The 23,656-nt window shown below is 54.4% G+C and overlaps 3 protein-coding genes across 3 annotated transcripts; all 3 read left to right on the forward strand.

Moving 5' to 3' along the window:
* Positions 1–3,136: 3,136 nt before the first annotated feature.
* On the forward strand, positions 3,137–3,910 carry LOC121109497 (maestro heat-like repeat-containing protein family member 1). Its single transcript, XM_040662218.1, has 3 exons — positions 3,137–3,262; positions 3,461–3,583; positions 3,719–3,910. The coding sequence occupies exons 1-3, from the start codon at positions 3,137–3,139 to the stop codon at positions 3,875–3,877; spliced, it is 408 nt and encodes a 135-aa protein (XP_040518152.1). The 3' UTR covers positions 3,878–3,910.
* Positions 3,911–4,927: 1,017 nt separating this feature from the next.
* On the forward strand, positions 4,928–6,476 carry LOC112531496 (maestro heat-like repeat-containing protein family member 2A). The gene is made up of 4 exons (XM_040662209.2): positions 4,928–5,171; positions 5,467–5,588; positions 5,734–5,856; positions 5,996–6,476. Exons 1-4 carry the CDS (start codon positions 5,147–5,149, stop codon positions 6,182–6,184), a joined length of 459 nt encoding a protein of 152 aa, XP_040518143.1. The 5' UTR covers positions 4,928–5,146; the 3' UTR covers positions 6,185–6,476.
* Positions 6,477–7,131: 655 nt separating this feature from the next.
* On the forward strand, positions 7,132–15,693 carry LOC121109494 (maestro heat-like repeat-containing protein family member 2B). The gene is made up of 24 exons (XM_040662201.1): positions 7,132–7,244; positions 7,768–7,860; positions 8,142–8,211; positions 8,327–8,440; positions 8,526–8,599; positions 8,932–9,051; positions 9,197–9,304; positions 9,497–9,656; positions 9,784–9,824; positions 10,060–10,201; positions 10,606–10,658; positions 10,973–11,080; positions 11,376–11,495; positions 11,694–11,816; positions 11,939–12,094; positions 12,316–12,438; positions 12,742–12,821; positions 13,236–13,371; positions 13,488–13,580; positions 13,976–14,062; positions 14,240–14,363; positions 14,566–14,675; positions 15,129–15,281; positions 15,538–15,693. Exons 1-24 carry the CDS (start codon positions 7,134–7,136, stop codon positions 15,685–15,687), a joined length of 2,649 nt encoding a protein of 882 aa, XP_040518135.1. The 5' UTR covers positions 7,132–7,133; the 3' UTR covers positions 15,688–15,693.
* The last annotated feature ends 7,963 nt before the right edge of the window (positions 15,694–23,656 follow it).

Consider the following 23,656-nt stretch of genomic DNA (forward strand, 5'->3'; position numbering starts at 1 on the left):
CCGGGGGCGGATGCAGAGGCAGATGTTGGTGCTGAACCTCCCCACCAATATCCCGTTACATGTTGTTGCCTTGTGACAGGTGGCAGCAGAGGGGCAGTCTGACACAGTGGTATCTGACATGGAAGGGCGGATGAAGCAAAGGGGCGGGAACTGAATTCCTCCACAGTAGCACCCACTGACATTCATCGATGTTAGCTGAATGTTGACGGCAACCAACCAGTGGATGCGAGCACAGCGAGGGGTGGGTGATGAAACACTGTGAAGCAGTGGGTCACCTCCACTGGTGCAGATTTTTATGAGCATGATATGCAGTCTCTACTTCAGTGCTGTCAAAAAATGCTAATGGTGGTGACGAGGTTGAAAAACAGTGTTCTGTAAATGAGAACTTGTCCTATCAATGTTATTGTGCTGTCACTGTTTCTGTGGAAATAAATAGGAGGCATTACTTTTGGAGTGACCTACACAGTATTCACTACCAGAGGTGTCCTTGAATAACCCGAAGTTGGTGTTATAAATATGCTATTAATTTTCCACTCACGTGTTTGTTTTTCTCAGTTGTTGCTTAGAAATAGGCTCTACCTACAAACTGCTGTCAGAATACTGAATGAAGACAAAAAGGTGTCAGCTTCCAAATGAAGAAATTTTGCTTCTGTGTAAAACAATAAATGGATTGCACAGGGCAAGTGACTTCAAGAACCATGTCATTTTTCATGACTTACACAAACCTTTCCTTGGAGGAGCAGAGTCCTAAACATAGTGCATAGTAATACTCTGTTGGTGGGAACACTCATGATCAGATAATCCCCAGCACTGCATAGTTCATCTTCATGGTCAGTTTTAGAGCTGATTAAAAGGTCATATCAAAGTAATTTTTCAACTGTTCAGTGGATTTTCAATAAAATGGAATTTCTGAACAGAAGTTTTCTTCCTTTTTTTTTTTTTTTTTTTTTAATCTTCTCTTTTCTTCTCTTTTTCTTCTAGTAAGGAGCTTTCTCCATCAAAATAAATAAATACAATCACTCTCAAAAGTACAAATGTGAATATATATTCCTAAGTGAATGTTTTAACCAACAGCTGAGTGATAAATAGTTTGATGTAAGGAGCTAGGCGTTAAGAGTTTGAGTGCCATTCTCCATGGTCTAAGCCATCCAGCCAGGTACCAGAGGAGGTTTAGATTAGACACAAGGAAAAACTTTTTCTCTCAGAAAGTGGTCAGGCACTGGAATGGCTGCCCAGGGAGGTGATGGAGTCGCCATCCCTGGCAGTGATCAAGAGGCGTCTGGATGAGGAGCTACATGATATGGTTTAGTGGCTTGTGGTAGCAATGGTAATGGGAGGACGGTTGGACTAGATGATCTTGTAGGTCCTTTCCAACTCTGTGATTCTAGGATTCTACAATTCCATGATTCTATGACGGTGGTCTTCTTGTTTGCTCAGATGCGGCGGAGTCTCCTTAACGTCTCTGACATGTGCCCCCAGAAGACAGCAAAGCTCTCAGGAGAGGTTGTTTGGGCAGCAAATGGGGGCTGCAGTGCCTCCTTGTATGGAGTCCCCAGTCACTAAGACAATGCTGAGCAATGAGGTGCACATAGCAGGGCACGGAGTGCCTTGGAGTCTTACTCAGCAAATCTTTCTCCTCGCAGGCCCACTGCTGACTACCCAGACACTGCTGGAACGCCTGTTGGTGAGTAGATGCTCCAGAGGCCGGTGCTATGAGCCCTGAGGAGGAAGCAGCATGGCCATGGACAAAGCAGTTGGCCGCTCTCTGCCCACCAGGGCAGAGCCAAGCTGCTTCCCTCCTTGGGGGAAGCCGTTGCTCTTGCTGTGGAAGTGACCCTGCTTCAACTTGCTCTCACTCAGGTGGTGGCAGGGAGCCCTTACTGCTGATGCAAAACCTCCACAGCAGGATCCACAGAGCTGTGGGGGCCATGTGGGCCGCTGAGATCCCCCTGCTGCTGCACTGCCTCCAAGGTGACATGCTGGTGGAGAGGGAGAGGTGGAGGCAGGGAAGGGGGGGGAGTGAAAATGCAGTTCTTCAGCGTGGCAGAGCAGAAGCATTGCCTGCGGCCCAGTGCTTGCTCTGCTGCTGTTCCCATTCCAGGGAGATAGCACTGAGGCCTGGGGGCTCATCCCCCCAGGGATCTGCCCATTCCAGAACACAGATGGGCCCTTCACGTCCCCTCAGACAGCAGTCTTGGAGCAGTTAGTTCTGTGTTCCTGCTGGAACAGTGTTTGTGGGGAGGGACAGGTGATTGTGGAGGGGATGCAGGTCCCAGCTTGGCAGTGCTGAATGCACAGGCCAAGCCAGGTTTGCAGCAGCTCTTCTATTGTGGCTTGATCCCAAGCAAGGGTCTTTTGCTTCTTGTTGCTGTGTAGGGAAAGATGAGAGCTTTCCGGACTCTGCATAGGGTGAGTGCTGTCTGCTAAAGGAACAGCATTGCTGGGAGGTGTGATGCAGAGAAGTCCTTGCTGCCTCAAGGAGCCCTGTTCCCATATGAGCCACTGCGGGACAGGAACAGCCTCTCAAATGCTGCTGCAGACCAGCTGCATGCCTTTGTGGCTCTTCCTCTTCCTCTCTGTCCCAAGCCCAAGAGGGGTCTTAGAAGAGTGGCAGACAGTTTTAATGGAAGGAATGGTGGGGGAGCTGGGAGAGGGACTCTTCTTCCAGGCACCTCTCCCCAGAAGGCTGCAGTGACTTGGGAATGCGGGAAAAGGCAAAGGACAAGGGAACATTGGCTTCTCCTGTTCTCCAACAGTTCCTGAGGGCATCACTGGAGACCGTAGAGGATGAGGCCTGGACTGAGGCCCTGAGCTGTGAGTTGAGCCGGTGGCTGAGCAGCTCTCCCAGCAGCTCTGGAGAAAAGGTGGGTTCCCCCCAGCTCTACCCAGTGGTGCAGCTGCAGGTACCCAACTGGTGCTGGGGCTGCTGCTGGTGCTCTGCCCCCGTGGGCTGCTCATGCTACTTACCCGGCTTGTGCCCCCCAGAGGGCCTTTCCCTGAAAACTGCCAAGGGACTGACTAAAGCTCAGCCCTGCAGCTGCTCTCAGTGTCTCTCAGGGAGCGTAGGTCCTTCCCACCTGGCCCTCTGCAAGCAGGTAAGGCTGCTGCCACATCTCAGCTTCTTCCTTCGCTTCCCATGCAGTCTTTCCTGTACAAGGCTCTGGGGATGGCACTGGGGGCTTGTAAAGGAATCCTCCACATCCAAGAGAAGCTCCTGCAACACCTGGAGGAAGCAAATGCAGAGGAGCCATCTGAGGCCCAGGTGAGGTCTCCTCTCCTCCAGCTTCTGTGAGTGTCCCTGCTCTGTCCCTGGGGCAGAAGGCTTCTCCTGGCCTTGCTCCAGGCCCTTCGATCTCCTCATTGCTGTTATTTCCCTGAAGCAAGGACCGGCCCAGCCACTGTGGTAGGCCGTGCCAGGAAGTTCAGGCCTGCGCCAACTGCCCCTTGTTCTTTTGTGCAGGGAATGATCTCTCTTCTCAGCCATGCTGCTGAGAGCAACTTTCACCCAGTCCTGGACACACTCACCATGTTTGCGTCCAGGCTGTGCAAAGGCCAGAATGGGAGGATTCCCAGACGCAAGAAGGTGAAGCATTACGCATTTCCATCTTGGCTTTCTGCTGCCTTATTTTCACAGCAGCTCCTGCCTTGGGAGCCCAGGTGCATCATGGGGCACTAGGGGCCATTGAGCGAGTGTCTCAAGGCATTTTTCCCCACACAGATGGAGCTGGACAGCAGAAGAGCTCACGCCACACGCAGCGCTCTCATCCTCGCCCATGGCAGCTTGGCACTGCGTGCCTCCAAGGAACAGCTGCTTGCCCGCCTGGAGGGAGACATTGTGGGAACATTCTGCTGCTCTACAGCTGCAGCTGCTAGGTGAAAGCTCGTAGCGTGCCAGGGTGTCTGAGCACCCAGCTGCAGCCCCTCCATGTGGGGGGATGCTGAGATGGGCCTTCTCGTTCCATAGGTCCCTCGGGGAGTGGTTTGTGCCCAGATGAAGATGCAAGCCCTTCCCTTAGCACTGCCCCCACGTGTTCCCCTTGCAGCCCTTGGCCCTTCCCGCAGTTCAAAGAATATTCTCTCTTGGCCTCAGGACCTGCAGAACACACTTGCGCTGGTGCAGAGCATCACTGACTTCAGCTCTGCCTTCCAAGCTGTGGGTGACTCTGTCTGATTTAACCCCTTCTTGAAGGGCAAGCTGCTGGAGATCCTGACAGTGAGTGCCTAGAGCCAGGGCTGTCTGCAGCAGAGTTCTGGGATTTACCTGGAGGTTCACTTTCCTGGAGGCATACAGATCTCTCTCAGCCATACGTCTCCAGCTGGCAGGGACCTTGTGTGCTGGCAGGCAGCGGGTGGGCAATGGGCTAGGTTCACCAGCTGTGGAGATGCTGCATCCTACACTGCCTCTGTGGGAAACGTGGGAGTGATGGGACCGGTGTGTTGCAGTTGTGTCTGTGTCTGGGCCAGGCAGAACAGCACTCATGTGCCCCTCGCCCACTTTGACAGTGTCTCTCTGGGACTCCTGACTCCTCAGAATACTCCTGGCTCTCCCGATCCCTTTAGCATCTTTCCAAGGGATGCAAAGTCCTTTTCTGATGTTCTGCCATTTCCTCATGGCATCCTCCCATGACCCTACTTGTACGACAACAAGTGGAACGTGGTCTTGTTTGATCACATGCGGTGGAGTCTCCTTAACGTCTCTGAAACGTACCCCCAGAAGGCAGCAAAGCTCTCTGGAGAGGTTGCCTGGACCTCCTTGTATGGAGGTTGTGCCTCCTTGTATGGAGTCCCCAGTCACTAAGACAAGGCTGAGCAATGGCACCCGGCAGCTGCTGCCTGGCAGGGGCTCTCCCTCACCCCATCACCTGAGGTGATTCCCTGATCCAGCACAGAACATGTCCACCCCAGAGCTGAGTGCGTCACAAAAACATGCTGTGTTCTGAGGCCAGCAAGGTTGCCCAGCATGCAGTCTGGTCCCCAGCCCAGGGCACGTCATTCTCTGTGAGGTGACACTCCTCGGTGTGATGTCACAGTTGTTGCCACCTACACCCCTGTGGCAGCGGTGGGAGCGGTGGCCCAGTCTCTTGTGAGAGGCGCAGGAAGAGGACCCAGAGAGAGCATTGTGTCTATCTGGAGATATCCTGCTGTGATGGAGCGGCTGAGAGCCCTTCGAGGTGAGGTCCCTCCACCTCTCTGGACACCGTGATGCTGCCCGAGCACATGTGTGCCACCAATGCCTGTTTAGGGCATGCCATTAGCACTGTCCTTGCCCTGCTGAGTGCAGCTGCCCACCATGGTTCCCCCAGTATCCCAGCAAGGGGAAGGCTCTCTCCCCTCTCCCTGCCGACCACACATGTGCCGGCACAGCCCACCCCACGCTGTGGGGCTGGGTTCCTCCCAGAGCTGGCCGGATGCTCGGCCCTGGCTCCAAGCAACACCAGCAGCAGCTGCTCTGCTCTTTCCTTCCAGGTCTCTTTGCCTGTGTGGGCTGCGTGCCCAGACGTACGCGTCGCAGGGCCAGAGGCAGGGTGGCAAGCCCTGTCCCCCCCTGTGCCGTGACTTTGCTGCTGCAGCGCCTGCAAGACCAGGAGGTGAGCTGGGGACATCCAACCATCAATCCTTGCCCTGGCCCAGCGCCACGGTCCCGTGGGTGCCAGGCCCCGGCAGCACATTGGCATGGCGGGCAGCTCCCCGGGAAGAAGGGCAAAGCAAAACGTGATTGATCCCTGTCCCCAGGGAGACCGAGCGCAGGCGTACTGCGAGCTGGAGCACGTCCTGTGGGAAGGTGACAGCCGCCCGCCGTGCGGAGTGGTGAACCGGCTGCTGGCTGAGGTGTCCCAGGACCTGACAGCAGCCCAGGTGAGGGGTCGCTCCCAAAGGCAAAGGGAGCCACCTGCCCGCGCTGGTGCTCTGCTGGCGGACAGCAGTGGCTTAGCCCTTCCAAGGGAAGGCCTCAGGCAGTCTCCTGTGCCGCGTGTCACCAGTGACTCTTTTTCAGGGCGTGCCGGACAGCGTGAGGACGGCAGCCAGCAATGTTATGGTGGCTCTGGCCAGAACACACTTCACCTTGGTGATGGCCGAGCTCCAGGGCCACCTGAAGGCCGTGGGGGAGATGTCGAAGGAGTTTGTGCTCATCACCCTGAGCAAACTGTTCAGCAGCTACGGTAGAGTGCCCTCAGCCTCCTGAAGGGGTCTCGCCCCTCTGCGCGTGATCTGCGTTGAGCTGGGGGATGCAGGGCTGCAGCCCCTCCTCCCTCGCCGCCGAGGCTCTGACCATGGCCTTCTTCCCTTCTGCAGCTCCACAGTGCATCCCCTTCGTGTGGCTGACGCTGGCCGGCCTGCGCAGTGTGGTGGGCTGGGTGAGAGGCGGCCGGACCCTGCGCATTGCTTGTGCTGGTGAGTGCCGGCCCAGAGTAGGGGGGCTTGGGGCAGTCCTTGCACCTTGCCCTGCTGCAGACTCTCACAGGCTCCCTTTTCTCTCAATCTCTCATCCTTTTTTTTTTTTTTAATTTTTTTTCTGTTTTTTTTTTTTTAATTTTTAAATGAATTATTCAATTATTTTTTTTGTTTTATTTTGTTTTTCTTCAGTTGTGACACAATGGCTGGAAGGAGTCAAGGTTCACTTGTGCTCTGGAAAGCAATGCCCCTGGCCTGCCATGGAGATGGAGCAGATCTACAAGAATCTTTCCCAGCTCTTCTTCTCTGTGCTGAGGAACTGGCAGGAGTGCAAGGAAGAAAAGGTGAGCACTGCTGCATTCCCAGCCAGGGATGGCAGCGGGGACATCGGTGTCGGCAGCTCTGTCTGTGCCCAGCGGGCTGAGAGCAGAAGGGTGATGAGAGGGAGTGGGCTGGCTCTGCAAAGGGCCCCAAACTGGCTTTGTGCTTGGGGCTGGATCTCCCTGCCAGGAAGCAGCCGCATGTCACAGCACTGTGGCAGGGATAGCTGGGGATGAAGGAGTGGGGAAAAGCTCCCTGCCCTCCAGAGAGAGCCCATCTCGTATGGGGCACAGGGGTATGGGAAAAGGGAAGGGAAAGAGAAAGCCCTCCTGTAGGAAGGGCAGACCTTCAGTCTTTGATGCTGGGCCTCTGCCATCCCTCTCCAGGACAAACAGGCCGTCCTTGAGGCTGTGGCTGCCATGATGGCTGTCCTCCTTCAAGAGGAGCTGTGCCAAGAGCACGTTTGGGAGCAGCTTCTCCGGCTCGTGCACCCGTGTCAGGAGGTCCAAGACACCTGCAGGGGGACCAAGGTGAGATGTTTTGCAGGGCTCAGTGTGGATGTGGGCCTCGTGCAAGTGCCACGACGGGTCAGTGGGACGCGGGGAGGAGGCCAGGAGCCCTTGGAGAAAGACAGAATAGGTGTCCAAGGGAGGTCTGAGGCTTCCTGAGCTCTTCCGTCAAGGAAGGAACAACCCGGACAGGAGCCAGACAGGAGCCACTGGGGACCACCTCCTGGGGCTGGGAGGCTTCACCACCACCACCACTGTGGGGCTCTGGTGCCTGAGGAGCTCTGTGCTAACAACCAGGGGGACCACGTCCAGTTGCATCTGATGGGAGAGAAGAGGGCTGCTGGGTGGGAATTGCCTGCAACCAGTGCCCAAGCAGGGCTCGACTGAGAGCGAGGGACTCTCTTGGTGCTGCTGGGAGGCCGGGACAAACCAGGATGCCTGTGTGGGAGCTCTCCCAGCGGACAAACCATTGGGAATCAGTATCTCTGCTCCCAGGTGTCTAGATGTGGCTTCAGCCTTTTCTTCTTCTCCTGGTCTCTTGCAGAGCCTCAATATCTTCCTGGAGGCCTTAGAAGGAGTTGAGTCTGTCATCCCCAAGGACAAGTTTCTGGCCATCACCAGTGCCGTGTTCTACCAGGTGAGGGGAGCCAATCCTTGTGCCCAAAGCAGTTTCCCTCTTGGCTACGTCCCAGGAGGACTCAAAGCTCCAAGCCTCTGACGGCTGCTCAGCCTTAGCTCCTGCATGCCCGTGGCTGCTCCAGAGCCATGTGCGTGCCCCCACGGATGCTGTGGGGCAGGCTGTGTTTTGTCTGCATGTCCTCTTTCTGAGAGTGCCCAGGGAGATCAGAGCTGGCAGCAAAGTTTCTTTTCCATCCTCAGCACTGATACAATTTTCTTAAATGGACCTTGTTCCCACAGCTCTCTGACGACACCAAGGAGCACAGCGAGGCTGACAGAGCAGAGCTGACCCACTGCATCCTGCTGCAGGGTAAGGAGAGGAGCTCTGGCAATGCTTGGCGGTGCCCTGGCCAAAACCTCTCTCACAAACCTCCGGAATGGGTGCGAGTTTCTTGCTAACACCGTGTGGGATTTCCTCCCCGCAGCCCGAATCTGCCCCGAGGAAACGGTCCTGTTTCTGCAGTCACAGCTGGGCGCTGACAGGGAGGCTGGATGTGTGGCAGCCCTGGGTCTGCTCGGTGCTCTGGCTCGCTCTGATGGTCAGTACCACAGGTTGGGACTTCCAGGGATCCCTTTTGCCATCTGGGTTGTGCCTCCACGCATGCTTCTGCGCATCTCTTGCAGAGCCCATGATGACAGAGAAGCTGCCCCAGGTTGTGGAGGCTGCGCAGTGTCTGTGCAGCGACCCCAGGATCCAGGTGAGCTGATTTGGGAAAGGAAAGCGCTGTCGAGGTGATGATGCTGCTGCCAACACAGGCAGGGCTGGGGTGCCCAGGGAGGTGCTGGGGCACTGACCACACGGTTGCGATGGCTCCTGTGGGGAGAGCAGACAGAGTGGAGCGGGCAGGTCCCTGTGCTGTGCATGGAAAGTGCACAGCCGGGTGCTAAGGCCTGGCCCTCACCTGAGGAGCCAAGGCTTCTTCTCTGCTCTTGTTGTCACTGCTCATGCCCAAAGGGCTGCCCCAGTGAGCAGGTGGCTTCCCTTTGCCTTCTGAGCAGGAAAATCAAAGCCACAATTGACTCCTGACAGGTGAGGAGGGCCATTCTGCACTTCATCAAGGATGTGCTCAGTGCCAACGCCCGGAGCTGCTCAGCCTGGGATGTGGTGGGGCACATCTTCAGTGAGTTCAGCCGCACCACGGGAAGAAGGGTAAGGACAGTGGGCAGCATCTTCCTTTGGAAGACCCGTGCTGCTCAGAGGCTGGCACAGAAGCACCGGTGGGGCCACACCTGAGCCTCCTGAGAGGCTCCTCAGAACTAAGAGTAACCAGCGTTCCAACAACACTGTTGTGCAGGCAGCTGGAGACCTTTCTGCCCAGGAAGCCCAGGAAGAAGGAGCTCTCCAAGAGCTCTGTATGGACATCCTGGAGTCGCTGGATGTCTCTGTGAGCGGGATGACCAAAGTAAGTCACAATCTGACCTGCTGCCACTCCTTGCCTTCACACCACGTGTTCCTCATCCCGTTCCAACACCCCCGGTCTCTCCTCCAACATGCTCTAAAACACACAAGACTCAGGGAAATTCACAGAGTCCTCTTCATCTCTGAGCGGAGGCAGGAACGCTGACACAATGCTCAACCGCCTCGTTCCCTACAGCTCCTGTGGCCACGGCTGCTGCTGTACGTGGTGCCAGCCCAGTACACCGGCATGCTGATCCCGGTCTCCCGCTGTGTCCAAGCGTTGGCTGAGAGAGGGGACCTGATGGTGCGGGAGGTGGAAGAACTGGATCCCCATTTCCTCAGCTCCATGTTTCAAGGTAGGAGCAGAAACTCCCCCAGTGAGCTCTGTTGACCCGTGACAGCACCAAGAATGGACAGCGGAGGTGCACGTGGGGGAGCACAGCGTGTCTTGGCATCTCACTCAGCACTTCATTCTCCCCACAGGCCCACTGCTGACTCCCCAGACACTGCTGGCACGCCTGCTGGTGAGTAGATGCTCCAGAGCCGGTGCCATGAGCCCTGACGAGGAAGCAGCATGGCCGAGCATGGCAGCGCCTGCCTCACCCATGGGGATGCCATTCTCTTCCCGGGCTTGCAGCACCATGGGCAAAGCTGCTGGCTGCTCCTTGACTGCCAGGGCAGAGCCAAGCTGCTTCCCTCCTGGGAGAAGCTGCTGCTCTTGCTGCAGAAGTGACCCCGCTTCTCCTTGCTCTCACTCAGGTGGTGGCAGGGAGCCCTTTTGCAGGCAGCGAACTCCAAGCCGCTGCCTTGCTGCTGATGCAAAACCTCCACAGCAGGATCCACAGAGCTGTGGGGGCCATGTGGGCCGCTGAGATCCCCCTGCTGCTGCAGTGCCTCCAAGGTAAAGTGCTGGCGGGGAGGGAGAGGTGGAGGCAGGGAAGGGGAGGGAGTGAAAATGGAGCTCTGCAGCGTGGCAGAGGGGAAGCATTGCCTGCAGCCCAGTACTTGCTCTGCTGCTGTTCCCATTCCAGGGAGACAGCACTGAGGTTCGGGGTCCTTTCCCCCCGGGGATCTGCCCATTCCAGAACACAGATGGGCCCTTCACATCCCCTCAGACAGCAGTCTTGGAGCAGTTAGTTCTGTGTTCCTGCTGGGACAGTGTTTGTGGGGAGGGACAGGTCATTGTGTAGGGTGTGCAGGTCCCAATTTGGCAGTGCCGTGTGCCCAGGCAAACCAGGTTTGCAGCAGCTCTTCCTCTGTGGCTTGATCCCAAGCAAGGATCTTTTGCTTCTTGTTGCTGTGCAGGGAAAGATGAGAGCTTCCCGGACTCTGCAGGGTGGGAGCAGCGTCTATTAAAGGTACAGCATTTCCAGAAGGCACGGTGCAGAGAAGTGTCTGCCTGTCTCAAGGAGCCCCGTTCCCATACAAGACAGGAACAGCCTCTCAAATGCTGCTGCGGAGCGGCCGCACGCCTCTGTCGTGCTGCCTCTTCCTCTTTGTCCCAAGCCCATGGGGGGTCCCAGGAGAAGAGCAGCAGGCGGCTATAAGGGAGGGAATGCTGGGTGGAGCTGGGAGAGGGACTGCTCTTCCAGTCACCTCTCCCCAGAAGACTGCGGCAATGTGGGAAGAGGCAAAGGGCAAGGAACCATTGGCTTCTCCTGTTCTCCAACAGTTCCTGAGGGCATCATTGAATACTATGGAGGATGAGGCGTGGACCAAGGGCCTGAGCTGCAAGTTGAGCCAGTGGCTGAGCAGCTCTCCCAGCAACTCTGGAGAGAAGGTGGGTTCTCCCCAGCTCTCCCCAGCGGTGCAGTCGCAGGGGCCCAATTGAGGCTGGGGCTGCAGGTGGTGCTCTGCTCACGCGGGCTGCTCACGCTGCTTCCCTGGCCCGTGCCCCCGAGAGCCTCTCCCTGCAAACTGCCTGGGGGTGGCTAAAGCTCGGCCCTGCACCTGCTCTCAGCGTCTCTCAGGGAGCGTGGGTCCTTCCCACCTGGCCCTCTCCCAGCAGGTCAGGCTGCTGCCACATCTCAGCTTCTTCCTTCCCTTCCCATCCCTTCTCTTCCCTTCCCATGCAGTCTTTCCTGTACAAGGCTCTGGGGACAGTGCTGGGAGCTTGCAAGGAAGTCCTCCACATCCAAGAGAAGCTCCTGCAACACCTGGAGGAAGCAAACGCAGAGGAGCCATCTGAGGCCCAGGTGAGGTCTCCTCTCCTCCAGCTTCTGTGAGCGTCCCCGCTCAGTCCCTGGAGCAGAGGGCTTCTCCTGGCCCTGCTCCGGGCCTTTTGATCTCCTCACTGCTGCTGTTTCCCTCAGGCGAGGACCAGCCCAGCCACTGTGGCTGGCCGTACCAGTAGGTTCAGGCCTGCGCCAACTGCCCCTTGTTCTTTTGTGCAGGGAATGATCTCTCTTCTCAGCCATGCTGCTGAGAGCAACTTCCACACAGTCCTGGACACACTCACCATGTTTGCGTCCAGGCTGTGCAAAGGCCAGAATGGGAGGATTCCCAGACGCAAGAAGGTGAAGCATTACGCATTTCCATCTTGGCTTTCTGCTGCCTTATTTTCACTTGGGAGCCCAGGTGCATCGTGGGGCACCGGGGGCTGCTGAGCGAGTGTCTCAAGGCATTTTTCCCCACACAGATGGAGCTGGACAGCAGAAGAGCTCACGCCACACGCAGCGCTCTCATCCTCGCCCACGGCAGCTTGGCACTGCGTGCCTCCAAGGAACAGCTGCTCGCCCGCCTGGAGGGAGACATCGTGGGCAACATCCTGCTGCTCTACAGCTGCAGCTGCCGGGTGAGAGCTCGTAGCGTGCCGAGGTGTCTGAGCACCCAGCTGCAGCCCCTCCACGTGGGGGGATGCTGAGATGGGCCTTCTCTTTCCAAAGGTCCTTCGGGGACTGGTTTGTGCTCAGATGAAGATGCACGCCCTTCCCTTAGCGTTGCCCCCACGTGTTCCCCTTGCAGCCCTTGGCCCTTCCCACAGTTGAAAGAATGTTCTTCTCTCTTGGGCCTCAGGACCTGCAGAACACGCTTGCGCTGCTGCAGAGCATCACCGACTTCAGCTCTGCCTTCCAAGCTGTGGGTGACTCGGCCTGCTTTAACCCCTCCTTGAAGGGCAAGCTGCTGGAGATCCTGACGGTGAGTGCCTAGAGCCAGGGCTGTCTGCAGCGGAGTTTTGGGCTGTGCTCTGAGACTCAATTCCCCAGAGCCATACAGGTCTCCCTCAGCCACACGTCTCCAGCTGGCGGGGACCTTGTGTGCTGGCAGGCAGCGGCTGGGCAGCAGGCGAGGTCCACCAACTGTGCAGCTGCTGCATCCTGCTCTGCCTCCGTGGGAAATGCGCGAGTGATGGGGCTGGTGTGTGGCAGTTGTGTCTGTCTCTGGGCTGGGTGGAAGAGCTCTCACGTGCCCAATTTGACAATGTTTCTCTGGTACTTGCAGGACTTGCTGAAGAAGTATTACTTAGGCACCCCTGTATCCCCAGTGCCCCTCAAGGTGATTCTGGCCCTGGAGCAGTTGAGGTAAGGGTGGGAGCCTCTGGGGTTGCAAGGCAGGATGGTGGATCCCCCTCTGGGTAGCTCCCAAAGGCCTGGAGGGGGCAGGGGATGGGGAGTCACTGCTGCAGGAGAGATGGCTGGGCTGCTGTGCCCAGCGAAGCTGAGGTTCTGGGAGGGAGAAAGGCCCTGGTGCTCCTGTCCCCTGGCAGGGAAGAGAAGGGAGACCTGGGGTCTCCTTCCCTTCAGAGCGGGAGGTGCTTCACTGATGCTGGGGAGGAGGTGGGTGATGCTGGAACTGAAGACAGCGCTCAGCAGCTCAGGCTGGGGATGTTGGCTTTGCAGCTGTCCATTAGAAGAAACTCTGATGTTGCCTGAGCCAGCCCGGAGAGCACTGCTAAAGGCCCTTTCTGCTTTCTCTTCCTTTTTTTGTCCTGTCAGCAAGCTGAAGCCGTCCTTAGGAAGCAAAGACATGTGTGACATGTTGATTCTGTGCTGCAAGAATATTGTGACACACCCTTCAGCGGAGATGATGCTGAAGATCAGGAAGTCACAGCAAGCAGCTCAGTACCTGCAGGTAACCTGCTGTGACTTTCACAGCCACCTCTCAGTTGGAGCCCTTCCTCAGCACACACAACCTGTGCTCTGGCAGCAGCCGTGATGCCACAGCTCAATCCCCTCTTCTGCTTTCAGCTTCTGCAAACATCACTGAAAGCTCTGGGCCGGCTCATGGTGGTCCTGCTCGAGACAGAGACCACCCGTGGCTTCTTCCAGAACATAGTCCATGTGAGTACATGTGGGGCAAGGGAGAAAGCATGGCGCCTGTTGATAGCAGGGAAAGAGATCTGGGGACTGAGAGGACGATGAGAGGGGATCTCTTGCTGACGTGCCAGCTCACTGCAAGCTCAGAAATGGGCAGAGAAATGGGCCCTGCAGGGGGAAAGGCAGGAGCCAGCCCCTGGCAGGCCATAGCCAAGGAAAAGCTCCTGGGTTAGGAGGCAGGAGTGTCTGCAGAGAGCGGGGGCAGCAGTGCTGGTGCTCAGCGAGGTGGGGGGCTGCGTGGAGCCACAGGGCAGGACCTGAGAGAAAGTGCTGGGAAATGAGGGACTGGGAGAGGGCTGGCATGAAAGGAAAGAAAAGACGTCTGCAGTGAGACAGATGCTCTGCCCCACGTCTTGCAGAGATCAATGACATCAGACAACATGTGGGAGCGCAAGAGGGCCCTGCAGATCTGCTCCCAGCTGCTGGCTGCTTGTGAAGAGCGTGGAGTGAGTAAAGAGCCCTACTGCATGCCCCTGCTCCCTCCCTGGTGCCCCTGAGCTGGCAGGCGAGCTCCACTCAGCTGTGCATGCTGTGACACCCACCCCATGGGGAAGGCACAGGCGGGAGAAGCTAGGGAGAGCTGGGGCTGCCTACAGCTTTTTTCCTGCCTCTCATTCCTGCAGAGAGGCGATGCCTGCAAGCACTTTGGCTCCTTGGTGGGATTGCTGGTGCCCCTGATGTGTGACCCCATGCCCACATCCCGCCAGTTGGCCGTCACCTGTCTCAGCTCCCTTCTCCGAATCCAAGGTGAGTAGAGCGGGCGTGCGCCAGCCCTCTGCTCTCCTCCGCAGCACTACCAGAACCCCACGGGCTGGGCCCGGTTTACAGGAGGGAGAGGCACCGTGAGCAGCTCTCTTCTTGTCCCCACCCTGTCCTCTGTCTCTCCCCTGTGGAAAGCAGTTCCGTTTCCAGAAGCATGACTTCCCTTTTCTCCCTGTGCTCTTTCCAGCCAAGGCGACCAACAGAGTCATCCAGACAGGAGACATCGGGAGCCTGTGTGAGGGGCTGAATGACTGCAGCACCGTCTGTCAGCTCCAGACCTCTTCCAAAATCGCGCGGGTAAGTGGACCCAAAAAGGAGTGGTGCGATCTCAGTGCTTAGGTTTTTGCACGTGCCTCTGCTCCCCCCAGCCTCTCACACCATTTCCAGAATGAGCTGTCACCCTGAGATCACTTTTCCGAGCAAGGAGCCGGAGGCACTGAGCTACGTCTGGCCCTAAGGCACCCAAAGCAAGGAGCTGATTCTATGACGTGTGTGTGTGACTGTGTGCGTGTGGCTGTGGCTGCTGGGAGGTAGGCTTTGCATGTAAGCAAACACCACGGGTGGAGAAGCTGAGAGAAGGCTCAACCACCTTATGTATACATAGCACAGGAAGGACAGCAGGAGCATTGTGATTGCCACCTGAATGACTGGCAAGCTGCTGAACTAAGAATGCCCTCAACACTGCTTTATGTTTTGAAGAGCTGCTGCAGAGCAGTGATGGGATCTCTCCTGCTTCTCATTTCCTTGCAGATTGTTTGCAGAAGCTTCTCCCTGGAACACACCATAGATTTCATGATGGCCATCAAGGACACCTTCCGGAAGGCCAAAGGAATGCGTGTGCGTGCTGCTGGCAGGTGGATGATCACCTTCCTGCAGATGTATGGAAAGGACATCTGTCGGGATGTAAGAGACTTTCTTCCACGTGTCTTGGACTTTTGTTGGCTGTTGCACTACACCTTGTGCCGTTTGCCTCTTGTGCTAAAGAAGCACAGCCTGAGCACAGAGCCAGGGCTTGAACAGGGTGACTGGTGTGAAATTTCGGCCTAGGCCTTGGCGGCATGTCAAGGGAGCAGGCACTGTTCATGTGCTGAATGTCCATGATTAGGTCCTGCAGAGTCAAGGATGCAGCCAGTCATTCTTTCTCCCCTTCTTCTTTCAGCTTGATCTTTCACCGATCATCTACATCCTGCGCAGCTGCATATCGTCCATGAAGCACAGCACGTTCATGCCATTCCTGTGCCAGGCGGTGGCCATCCTCACCCGCTGTAACGCAGACGTCACAATTGACAGCTTCTTCCACCAGCTGTGAGCCCTCAGACAGGTATTGGCCTTTGCTCCTGCCTTTGCTGTTGCTGCGGTCCCAGCTGTAGCTTGCCTCTGCCAGAGGGATCGTGGGAGGAAGCAGCATGGTGCAAATTACTCAGTCATGACTTGAGACACCCTTTTTCTAGCGAGGCATGGAGGAGAATAAGAGAGTTTTCTCTTCAGTGGTGCATCAGGGAGAAGAAAAAAGAGAAGAGAAGAGAAGAGAAGAGAAGAGAAGAGAAGAGAAGAGAAGAGAAGAGAAGAGAAGAGAAGAGAAGAGAAGAGAAGAGAAGAGAAGAGAAGAGAAGAGAAGAGAAGAGAAGAGAAGAGAAGAGAAGAGAAGAGAAGAGAAGAGAAGAGAAGAGAAGAGGGAGAGGGAGAGGGAGAGGGAGAGGGAGAGGGAGAGGGAGAGGGAGAGGGAGAGGGAGAGGGAGAGGGAGAGGGAGAGGGAGAGGGAGAGGGAGAGGGAGAGAAGAGAAGAGAAGAGAAGAGAAGAGAAGAGAAGAGAAGAGAAGAGAAGAGAAGAGAAGAGAAGAGAAGAGAAGAGAAGAGAAGAGAAGAGAAGAGAAGAGAAGAGAAGAGAAGAGAAGAAGAGAAGAGAAGAGAAGAGAAGAGAAGAGAAGAGAAGAAAGAGAAGAAAGGAGGGAAAAGGAAAGAAGAGAAAAGAGGGAAAAGGGAAGAAGAGAAAAAGGGAAAAGGAAAGAAGAAGGAGAGGGAAATGGAGATGGAGGGAAGGAGAGGAGAGGAGAGGAGAGGAGAGGAGAGGAGAGGAGAGGAGAGGAGAGGAGAGGAGAGGAGAGGAGAGGAGAGGAGAGGAGAGGAGAGGAGAGGAGAGGAGAGGAGAGGAGAGGAGAGGAGAGGAGAGGAGAGGAGAGGAGAGGAGAGGAGAGGAGAGGAGAGGAGAGGAGAGGGTGGAAAGGGAAGGGAAGGGAAGGGAAGGGAAGGGAAGGGAAGGGAAGGGAAGGGAAGGGAAGGGAAGGGAAGGGAAGGGAAGGGAAGGGAAGGGAAGGGAAGGGAAGGGAAGGGAAGGGAAGGGAAGGGAAGGGAAGGGAAGGGAAGGGAAGGGAAGGGAAGGGAGAGGGAGAGGGAGAGGGAGAGGGAGAGGGAGAGGGAGAGGGAGAGGGAGTGGGGGGGGATGAGAGGAGAGGAGAGGAGAGGAGAGGAGAGGAGAGGAGAGGAGAGGAGAGGAGAGGAGAGGAGAGGAGAGGAGAGGAGAGGAGAGGAGAGGAGAGGAGAGGAGAGGAGAGGAGAGGAGAGGAGAGGAGAGGAGAGGAGAGGAGAGGAGAGGAGAGGAGAGGAGACGAGAGGAGACGAGAGAGGAGAGAGGAGAGAGGAGAGAGGAGAGAGGAGAGAGGAGAGAGGAGAGAGGAAAGGAAGGAGAAAGGAGAAAAAGGAGAAAGGAAGGAGAAAGGAGAAAGGAAGGATAAAGGAGAAAGGAGAAGAGAGAAGAGAGAAGAGAGAAGAGAGAAGAGAGAGAAGAGAGAAGAGAGAAGAGAGAAGAGAGAAGAGAGAAGAGAGAAGAGAGAAGAGAGAAAAGGGAAAAGAGAAAAGAGAAAAGAGAAAAGAGAAGGACAGATGAGCTAAAAAAATTGCATTGTTTATCTTTAAATATTAAATGCCAGAATCCTGGCTAAGAACTGAAAAGAGTATATATATATTTTTAAGTGTTCATTGTAATAGCTGCTGTCTCCTCTCCATACCAGTTCCAGAATCACAGAATCACCAAATGTCAGGGATTGGAAGGAACCTTGAAAGATCATCTAGTCCAATCCTCCCGCTTCAGCAGGAATGCCTTGATTAGGTCACACAGGAATGTGTCCAGGCAGGTTTTGAATGTCTCCAGAGAAGGAGACCCCACAACCTCTCTGGGCAGCCCGTTCTAGTGTTGTTACCCTCACCATGAAGAAGCTGCTTCTCATATTTTTGTGGTACCTCCTATGTTCCAGGTTGCCCCCATTACCCCTTGTCCTATCACTGGAATGTCACTGAGAAGAGCCTGCCTCCATCCTCCTGATGCACACCCTTTGCATATTTATAAACGTTAATGAGGCCACCTCTCAGTCTCCTCTTCTCCAAGCTAAAGAGACCCAGCTCCGTCAGCCTTTCCTTGTAAAGGAGATGCTCCAGTCCCTTCATCATCTTTGTGGCTCTGCGCTGGATTCTCTCAAGCAGTTCCCCGTCCTTGAGCAGAGGGGCCCAGAACTGCACATAATACTGCAGATGCGGTCTCACCAGGGCAGAGTAGAGGGGGAGGAGAACCTCTTTTGACCTACTAACCACACCCCTTCTAACACACCCCAGGATGCCATTGGCCTTCTTGCAGTGCTGGCTTATGGTCACCCTGCTGTCCACCGGGACCCCCAGGTCCCTTTTCCCTACGCTGCTCTCCAGCAGGTCAGTCCCTCAACCTATACTGGCACCTGGGGTTGTTCTTGCCCAGATACAAGTCCCTATGCTTGCCCTTGTTATATTTCATTCAATTTCTCCCTGCCCAACTCTCCGGCCTGTCTAGGTCTTGCTGGGTGGCAGCACAGCCTTCCAGCGTGTCAGCCACTTCTCCCAGTGTTGTGTCATCAGCAAGCTTGCTAACAGTGCACTCTGCTCCCTCATCCAAATCATTGATGAATATATTGAATAGTACTGGTCCCAGTACCAACCCTTGAGGAACTCCACTAGGTACGAGTCTCCAGCTAGACTCACTCTGTCCCACTGACCACAACTCTCTGGCTTCTGTCCTTCAAACACCTGGTGGTGTTTGAGGTTCACAGTCCCCCTCACTACTAAGTCATCCAGACCACACTTCCTCAGTTTAGGCTGCGACGATGCTGTGGGAGACGGTGTCAAATGCTCTACTAAAACCAAGATAGACCACATCCACTGCTTTACCATCATCTATCCACCTGGTTACGTCTTCATGAAAAGCTATCAGGTTGGTCAAGCATGACTTTCCCTTGGTGAAGCCATGTTGACTGCCCCTAATGACCCTCTTATCCTTGATATGCCTAGAGGCAGCACCAAGGATAAGTTTTTCCATCCACCTTTCCAGGGATGGAGGTGAGGCTGATCAGTCTATAGTTATCCGAGTCCTCCTTCTTGCCCCTTCTGAAGATTGGAATGGCATTTATTTTCCTCTCGTCCTCAGGCACCTCTCTCTTTCCCGACAGCTTACCAAAGATAATGGAGAGTGGCCAGCAATGGCTTCTGCCAGCTCCCTCAGCACCCACAGGTGCATCGCAACAGGACCCACGGATTTAGGGATGTCTAGGTTGTTTAATTGCTCCTTAACCCAGTTCCTCATCAACTGAGGCAAACTTCTCCTTGATCCTGACTTCCTCTGGGGCCTCAGGGGTACAGGGCTCCTCAGGACAGCCTCCAGCAGTACAGACAGAGACAGAGAAGGCACTCAGTAATACTGTCTTCTCTGTATCTTCTGTCACTAGGGCAGTCGTGCGTGCGTGTGTGTGCGTGCCTGCACACACGCACACTGTGCACACCTGTTTGTGTGAGTGCATGCGCCCAGTGGCAACAAGGCTCAGACTTGCTCCCAGCTGCCCAGGGCCATGCAGCCCCTTAATGCCAACATCTATGCCATCCAGACACAGGCTGCCAGGCTTTTGGAAAGAAATCCTGCTTCAACTCGCTTTGAAAATGGTTCCCCGCAGTCAAGCTGTAATCCCTCTTGAAACCTCTTCACATTCTCAGCTACAAAACTGTCCCCACCATGAGCTATGCCTTTTCACCAGTGATGAAGAAGAGCCTGCGTACCGTGCGTGTAACAATCTGCACCAGCGGAGCTGACCTACTGTTACTATTGCCACTGCCCACAGCCTCACTGTGCTCACATCACTGCTTGGTCTCCTTCAATGCTCCGTGTGCGTCGGTGAATGTCAGTGGGTGACATTGTTTCCACATGGAGGAGTTCAGTGACACACCTCTGCTTCATGTGCACTTCCATGTCAGACCCACTGTGTCAGACTGCCCCTTTGCTGCCATCTGTCACACGGCAGTAACACGTCATGGAATACTGGTGGGAAGGTTCGACCCCTACTGCCACACCACCAACATCCGCCTCTGATGACATGGGCCAACACCATACAATGAGAGGCATTGCTTTCAGAGTAGCCCTCAGAAAATGCATCAGATAACATAACAAGTAACAAGACTTAATTGGTTTTTTTTTTAGATTTTTTTTCTGTTTAATAAAGAGAACAGACTTTAGATTGCAGCTCTGCATGTTCCATTTGAAAATCAGCCAGTAATGTATTTATGTCAACGGAAAATGGAGCTGCAAAGAAACAAAGAAGTGGATGAATTTTTGGCAGTCTTGAAACTTACTGTCTAATTCCTGTATCAAAACAGAAAGCACAGCTGCATATTTTTTGCGCTAGGGGCTGACCTGCAGGAGAGGAGCTCTGCAGAGAAGGACCTGGGTGTCCTGATGGACAGCAGGCTGGCCGTGAGCCTGCAGTGTGCCCTCGCGGCCAAGAAGGCCAATGGTATCCCAGGGGCACATTAAAAAGAGTGCAGCCAGCAGCTTGAGGGGAGTGATCCAAGACACTCTTCTGCTCAACCTCCTGTAGGGAACTGCTTTTAGCAGGGGGGTTGGTCTCAATGATGTCCAGAGGTCTCTTCCAACCTCTATAGTTCTGAGATTGTATGAGAAAGAAACCACCAGAACCACGTGCTAATTGCATGGGATGGATTTAGCAGAGGCAATCCCTTTTCCACGGCCAAAGGAAGGTCTTAGCAGCAGTAGTAGGCAGACAGTGCTGTCCTACCAGAAGAGAACCAGTGAGCAATGCTTGTGGCCTGTGGGTGCTGGAGGCCTCCCTGTACCAGAGCGAGCAGCCCCACAGCTTTTGCCATTATCCAAATAGAACTTCGCAGTAATGCCAGAGGGGAACGGCAGCAGGGGACAACCCCACCACGATACAGAAGGCTTGTCACAGTGTTCTGCAGCACAGAACTTTCCTGCCCAAGTCTGTTTCAGAGCTGTGCCGCGGCACTGCCTGAAGCTGAGCAAAGGCCATGGCACTCTGTGGCTGCTGGAGGAGAAGGTCTGCCTCTGAGCACAGGGACAGCCCACTCTGTCAGAAGGGGCCCACGCTGGCAGAGAGACACAACTCATAAACCAGAAGGAGGGACACAGTACAGTCGGCCACCAGTTACCGGCTTTCATTCCAGTTGGCAGTTGCTGGAATGCGCTTGGGGACTGTGGGTGACTGCAGGCAAAGGGTAACAAGGAAATCACAGAAACACGGGGGCTGGAAAAGACCTCAAGACAGCACTGAGTCCAACTCCTCTGCTAAAGCAGGAACCCTATGACAGGTCGCACAGCTAGCTGTCCAGATGCGTCTTGAATATCTCTGTAGGAGAGACTCCAGAACCTCTCCTGTTCCAGTGCTCCATCACCCTTACCACAAAGAAGTTCTTCTGCGCATTAGTACAGAACTTCCTATGTACAAGTTTTAGTCCATTACTCCTTGTGCTATCGCTACACACCATCGAGAAGAGCCTGGCCTCATCCATTTGCCTCCCACCTCCCTCGAGATCATAGAATCATAGAATAGTGTACACTTAAGAGAAGCTCTGCCTATGGATTGTGTTTGAGACAATGGAAATATTATCATTTCTTTAGGGAAACCAGAAGCAAGCCTGCCCTGTGGCAAAAAAAAAAACCCAGGACTCTGGGAACACTCTGAGTGCCTGGGAAGATCGCAATCAAGTTTTCTGTGACTGAGTTGCCACAGAGCTTACTTGAAGGACTGTAAGGATTACAGTGGAGGGAAGCACAGGCAGGGCATGTGAGAGAGAAAAGTATGTATGATCACAGTGAAAATTTACACTAACTAGCAAATGTCTCTCTACACTTACGCTACAATATTAATTTTAAAACAAAAACAAAATTAAAAGAGAATGTGTCAGACTTCAGTGCTGGCTCATGGCCAACCTGTTGTCCATCAGAACACCCAGCTCCTTCTCTGCAGAGCTTATCTCCAGCAGGTCATCCCCTAACCTGTACTGATGCATGTGGTTATTCCTCCCCAGGCGCAAGGCTCTGCACTTGCTCTTGCTAAATCTCATCAGGTTCCTCTCTGCCCAGATCTCCAGTCTATCCAGGTCTTGTTGAATGGTAGGAAAGCCTTCCAGTGTGTCAGCCACTCCTCCCAGCTCTGTATCCTCAGCAAATTCACTGAGGGTGGACTCCATCCCTTCCTCTAGGTCACTGATGAAGAAGTTGAACAAGACCAGATCCAGTACCAACCCCCCGGGGAGCACCAGTGGTTACAGGCCTCCAACCAGACTCCACACCACTGACGGCAACCTTCTGAGCTCTGCCAGTCAACCAGTTGTCAATTCCCTCATCATCCACTCATCTATCCCCACACTTTCTAAGTTTCATAATGAGAACGGTGTGAAATATGGTGTCAAATGCCTTGCTGAAGTCAAGGCACGCAACATCCATTGCTCTCCCCCCGCCTACCCAGCCAGTGATGACATCAGAGAAGGCTGTCAGGTTGGTTAAGCATGACTTCCCCTTGGTAGATCCATGTTGACTGCGCCCGATAGCCTTCTTCTCTTCCAATTCCTTGGAGAGGGTATCCAGAACAGTGGATAAAAGTATGTCCACTGATCTCAGGATCTCGTCCAATCACTGTGGGGGATGGGAGAAAGCCAGGAAGCTTTGCAGCAAGCAGGCCCCGGGGGGTTCTTCCAAAGAGGTTTCTTCCTCTCGGGGAATTCCTCCGTGTCACGGAGTTATCTAGATCCATCTGTGTCTGTGACAGGGAAACAGCAGGCCCACAGGCCCACCAGCTCAGAAAGGGAAAGGGAGTGTGTAGGGAGATGGGGAGCTGGGCCCAAAGACAGAACAGTGGCAACGATCTAAGGAATAAAGTTATTTTCATATAAAGTTAATTTTACTAAATATGATATCAGAATGCAAGATAACACAATATAGTACAATATAATTGGAATTGAGACTAATAAATCAAATAAAATGAGAGAGAGTCCAAAACCAAAGGCCTTGCTCTGAACTGAAGGTGAAGCAGCTGGGGAGCACAACCACACGCTGCCAGGCAGTGAGAGAAAGAGGGCAAGTCCTGTGACTTGTGGGTCTTATCTTCCCCTCTGAACGCAAAGTCCTCTGGGGTATGTAGTTCTTCCTCTCTTCTGAGAACCAGGTATCCGGAAAGTTGTCAGTCCACAGAACCCTTGTCAGTTCCATTAACTCTTTAATTCCCCATGCTTTTCACGGTGTTACGATGTGGAATAGTGATAACAAAAATCATAAAACCATGACAGTCTGTCGAAGATTTCTTTTCTTTGGCAGTTCTTCTCCCCAGTCCTTAGTTTAGTGAGGGCCTTTTATCCCCAGTTTCTCAGTTTTTTGTCTTCTTCTTCTTTTCTCTCTGTTAGCATGGCACACCTGCCCCAACCCATAAGCCAGCAGGGAGTGGTGCCTGCGTTGCCACGCGCAAGCATTATCACCTTTTGCAGTGGTCAGCTCTTTCAAGCCACACCCCCTGAAAAAGACTGCTTGTCCTTCTGCTTATCTTTACAATCATAAGCAGAAGTATTGTAGCGTGGTGACACCCACCACTTGCCCCCCTAGGTAAGTCACAGTTGTCAGTTAGAGTCTTATCACAAGAAAGGCCTTGCAAAGCAAACTTTGAGCCAAAAAAAACCAGTTCTGTCTTTCACAACTGATCTTAAGCTCGGAAGAAGTGGAGTTAAAGGGCCAATGAGCTCTCATGGGCCCCCTTACCTTCCAACACACTAGCCCATGGGATACCTTCAAGTAGGCTCTCCTGAAGTCCAGGGTAGCACTCCTACTTATTGCTTTCATTCTTCCACACAAGATCTTGAACACTACTACCTCATGATCGCAGCATCCCAACCTGCACCCAGCCTTCTCATCCCCTACCAGCCCTTCCTCGCTAGTAAAAACAAGGTCAAGTAGCACACCCCTC

Source organism: Gallus gallus, chromosome 1 (genome assembly GCF_016699485.2).
Source record: "Gallus gallus isolate bGalGal1 chromosome 1, bGalGal1.mat.broiler.GRCg7b, whole genome shotgun sequence".
Lineage (NCBI taxonomy): Eukaryota > Metazoa > Chordata > Aves > Galliformes > Phasianidae > Gallus > Gallus gallus.

Coding starts and splice junctions, on each gene's coding strand:
- LOC121109497 (XM_040662218.1), top strand. CDS start 3,137: ATGCAGTCTTTCCTGTACAAGGCTCTGGGGATGGCACTGGGGGCTTGT. Junction 3,263..3,460: donor AGGAGCCATCTGAGGCCCAG/GTGAGGTCTCCT, acceptor TCTTTTGTGCAG/GGAATGATCTCTCTTCTCAG. Junction 3,584..3,718: donor GGATTCCCAGACGCAAGAAG/GTGAAGCATTAC, acceptor TTCCCCACACAG/ATGGAGCTGGACAGCAGAAG.
- LOC112531496 (XM_040662209.2), top strand. CDS start 5,147: ATGGAGCGGCTGAGAGCCCTTCGAG. Junction 5,589..5,733: donor AGCGCCTGCAAGACCAGGAG/GTGAGCTGGGGA, acceptor CCCTGTCCCCAG/GGAGACCGAGCGCAGGCGTA. Junction 5,857..5,995: donor AGGACCTGACAGCAGCCCAG/GTGAGGGGTCGC, acceptor ACTCTTTTTCAG/GGCGTGCCGGACAGCGTGAG.
- LOC121109494 (XM_040662201.1), top strand. CDS start 7,134: ATGATGGCTGTCCTCCTTCAAGAGGAGCTGTGCCAAGAGCACGTTTGG. Junction 11,496..11,693: donor AGGAGCCATCTGAGGCCCAG/GTGAGGTCTCCT, acceptor TCTTTTGTGCAG/GGAATGATCTCTCTTCTCAG. Junction 13,581..13,975: donor TCTTCCAGAACATAGTCCAT/GTGAGTACATGT, acceptor CACGTCTTGCAG/AGATCAATGACATCAGACAA.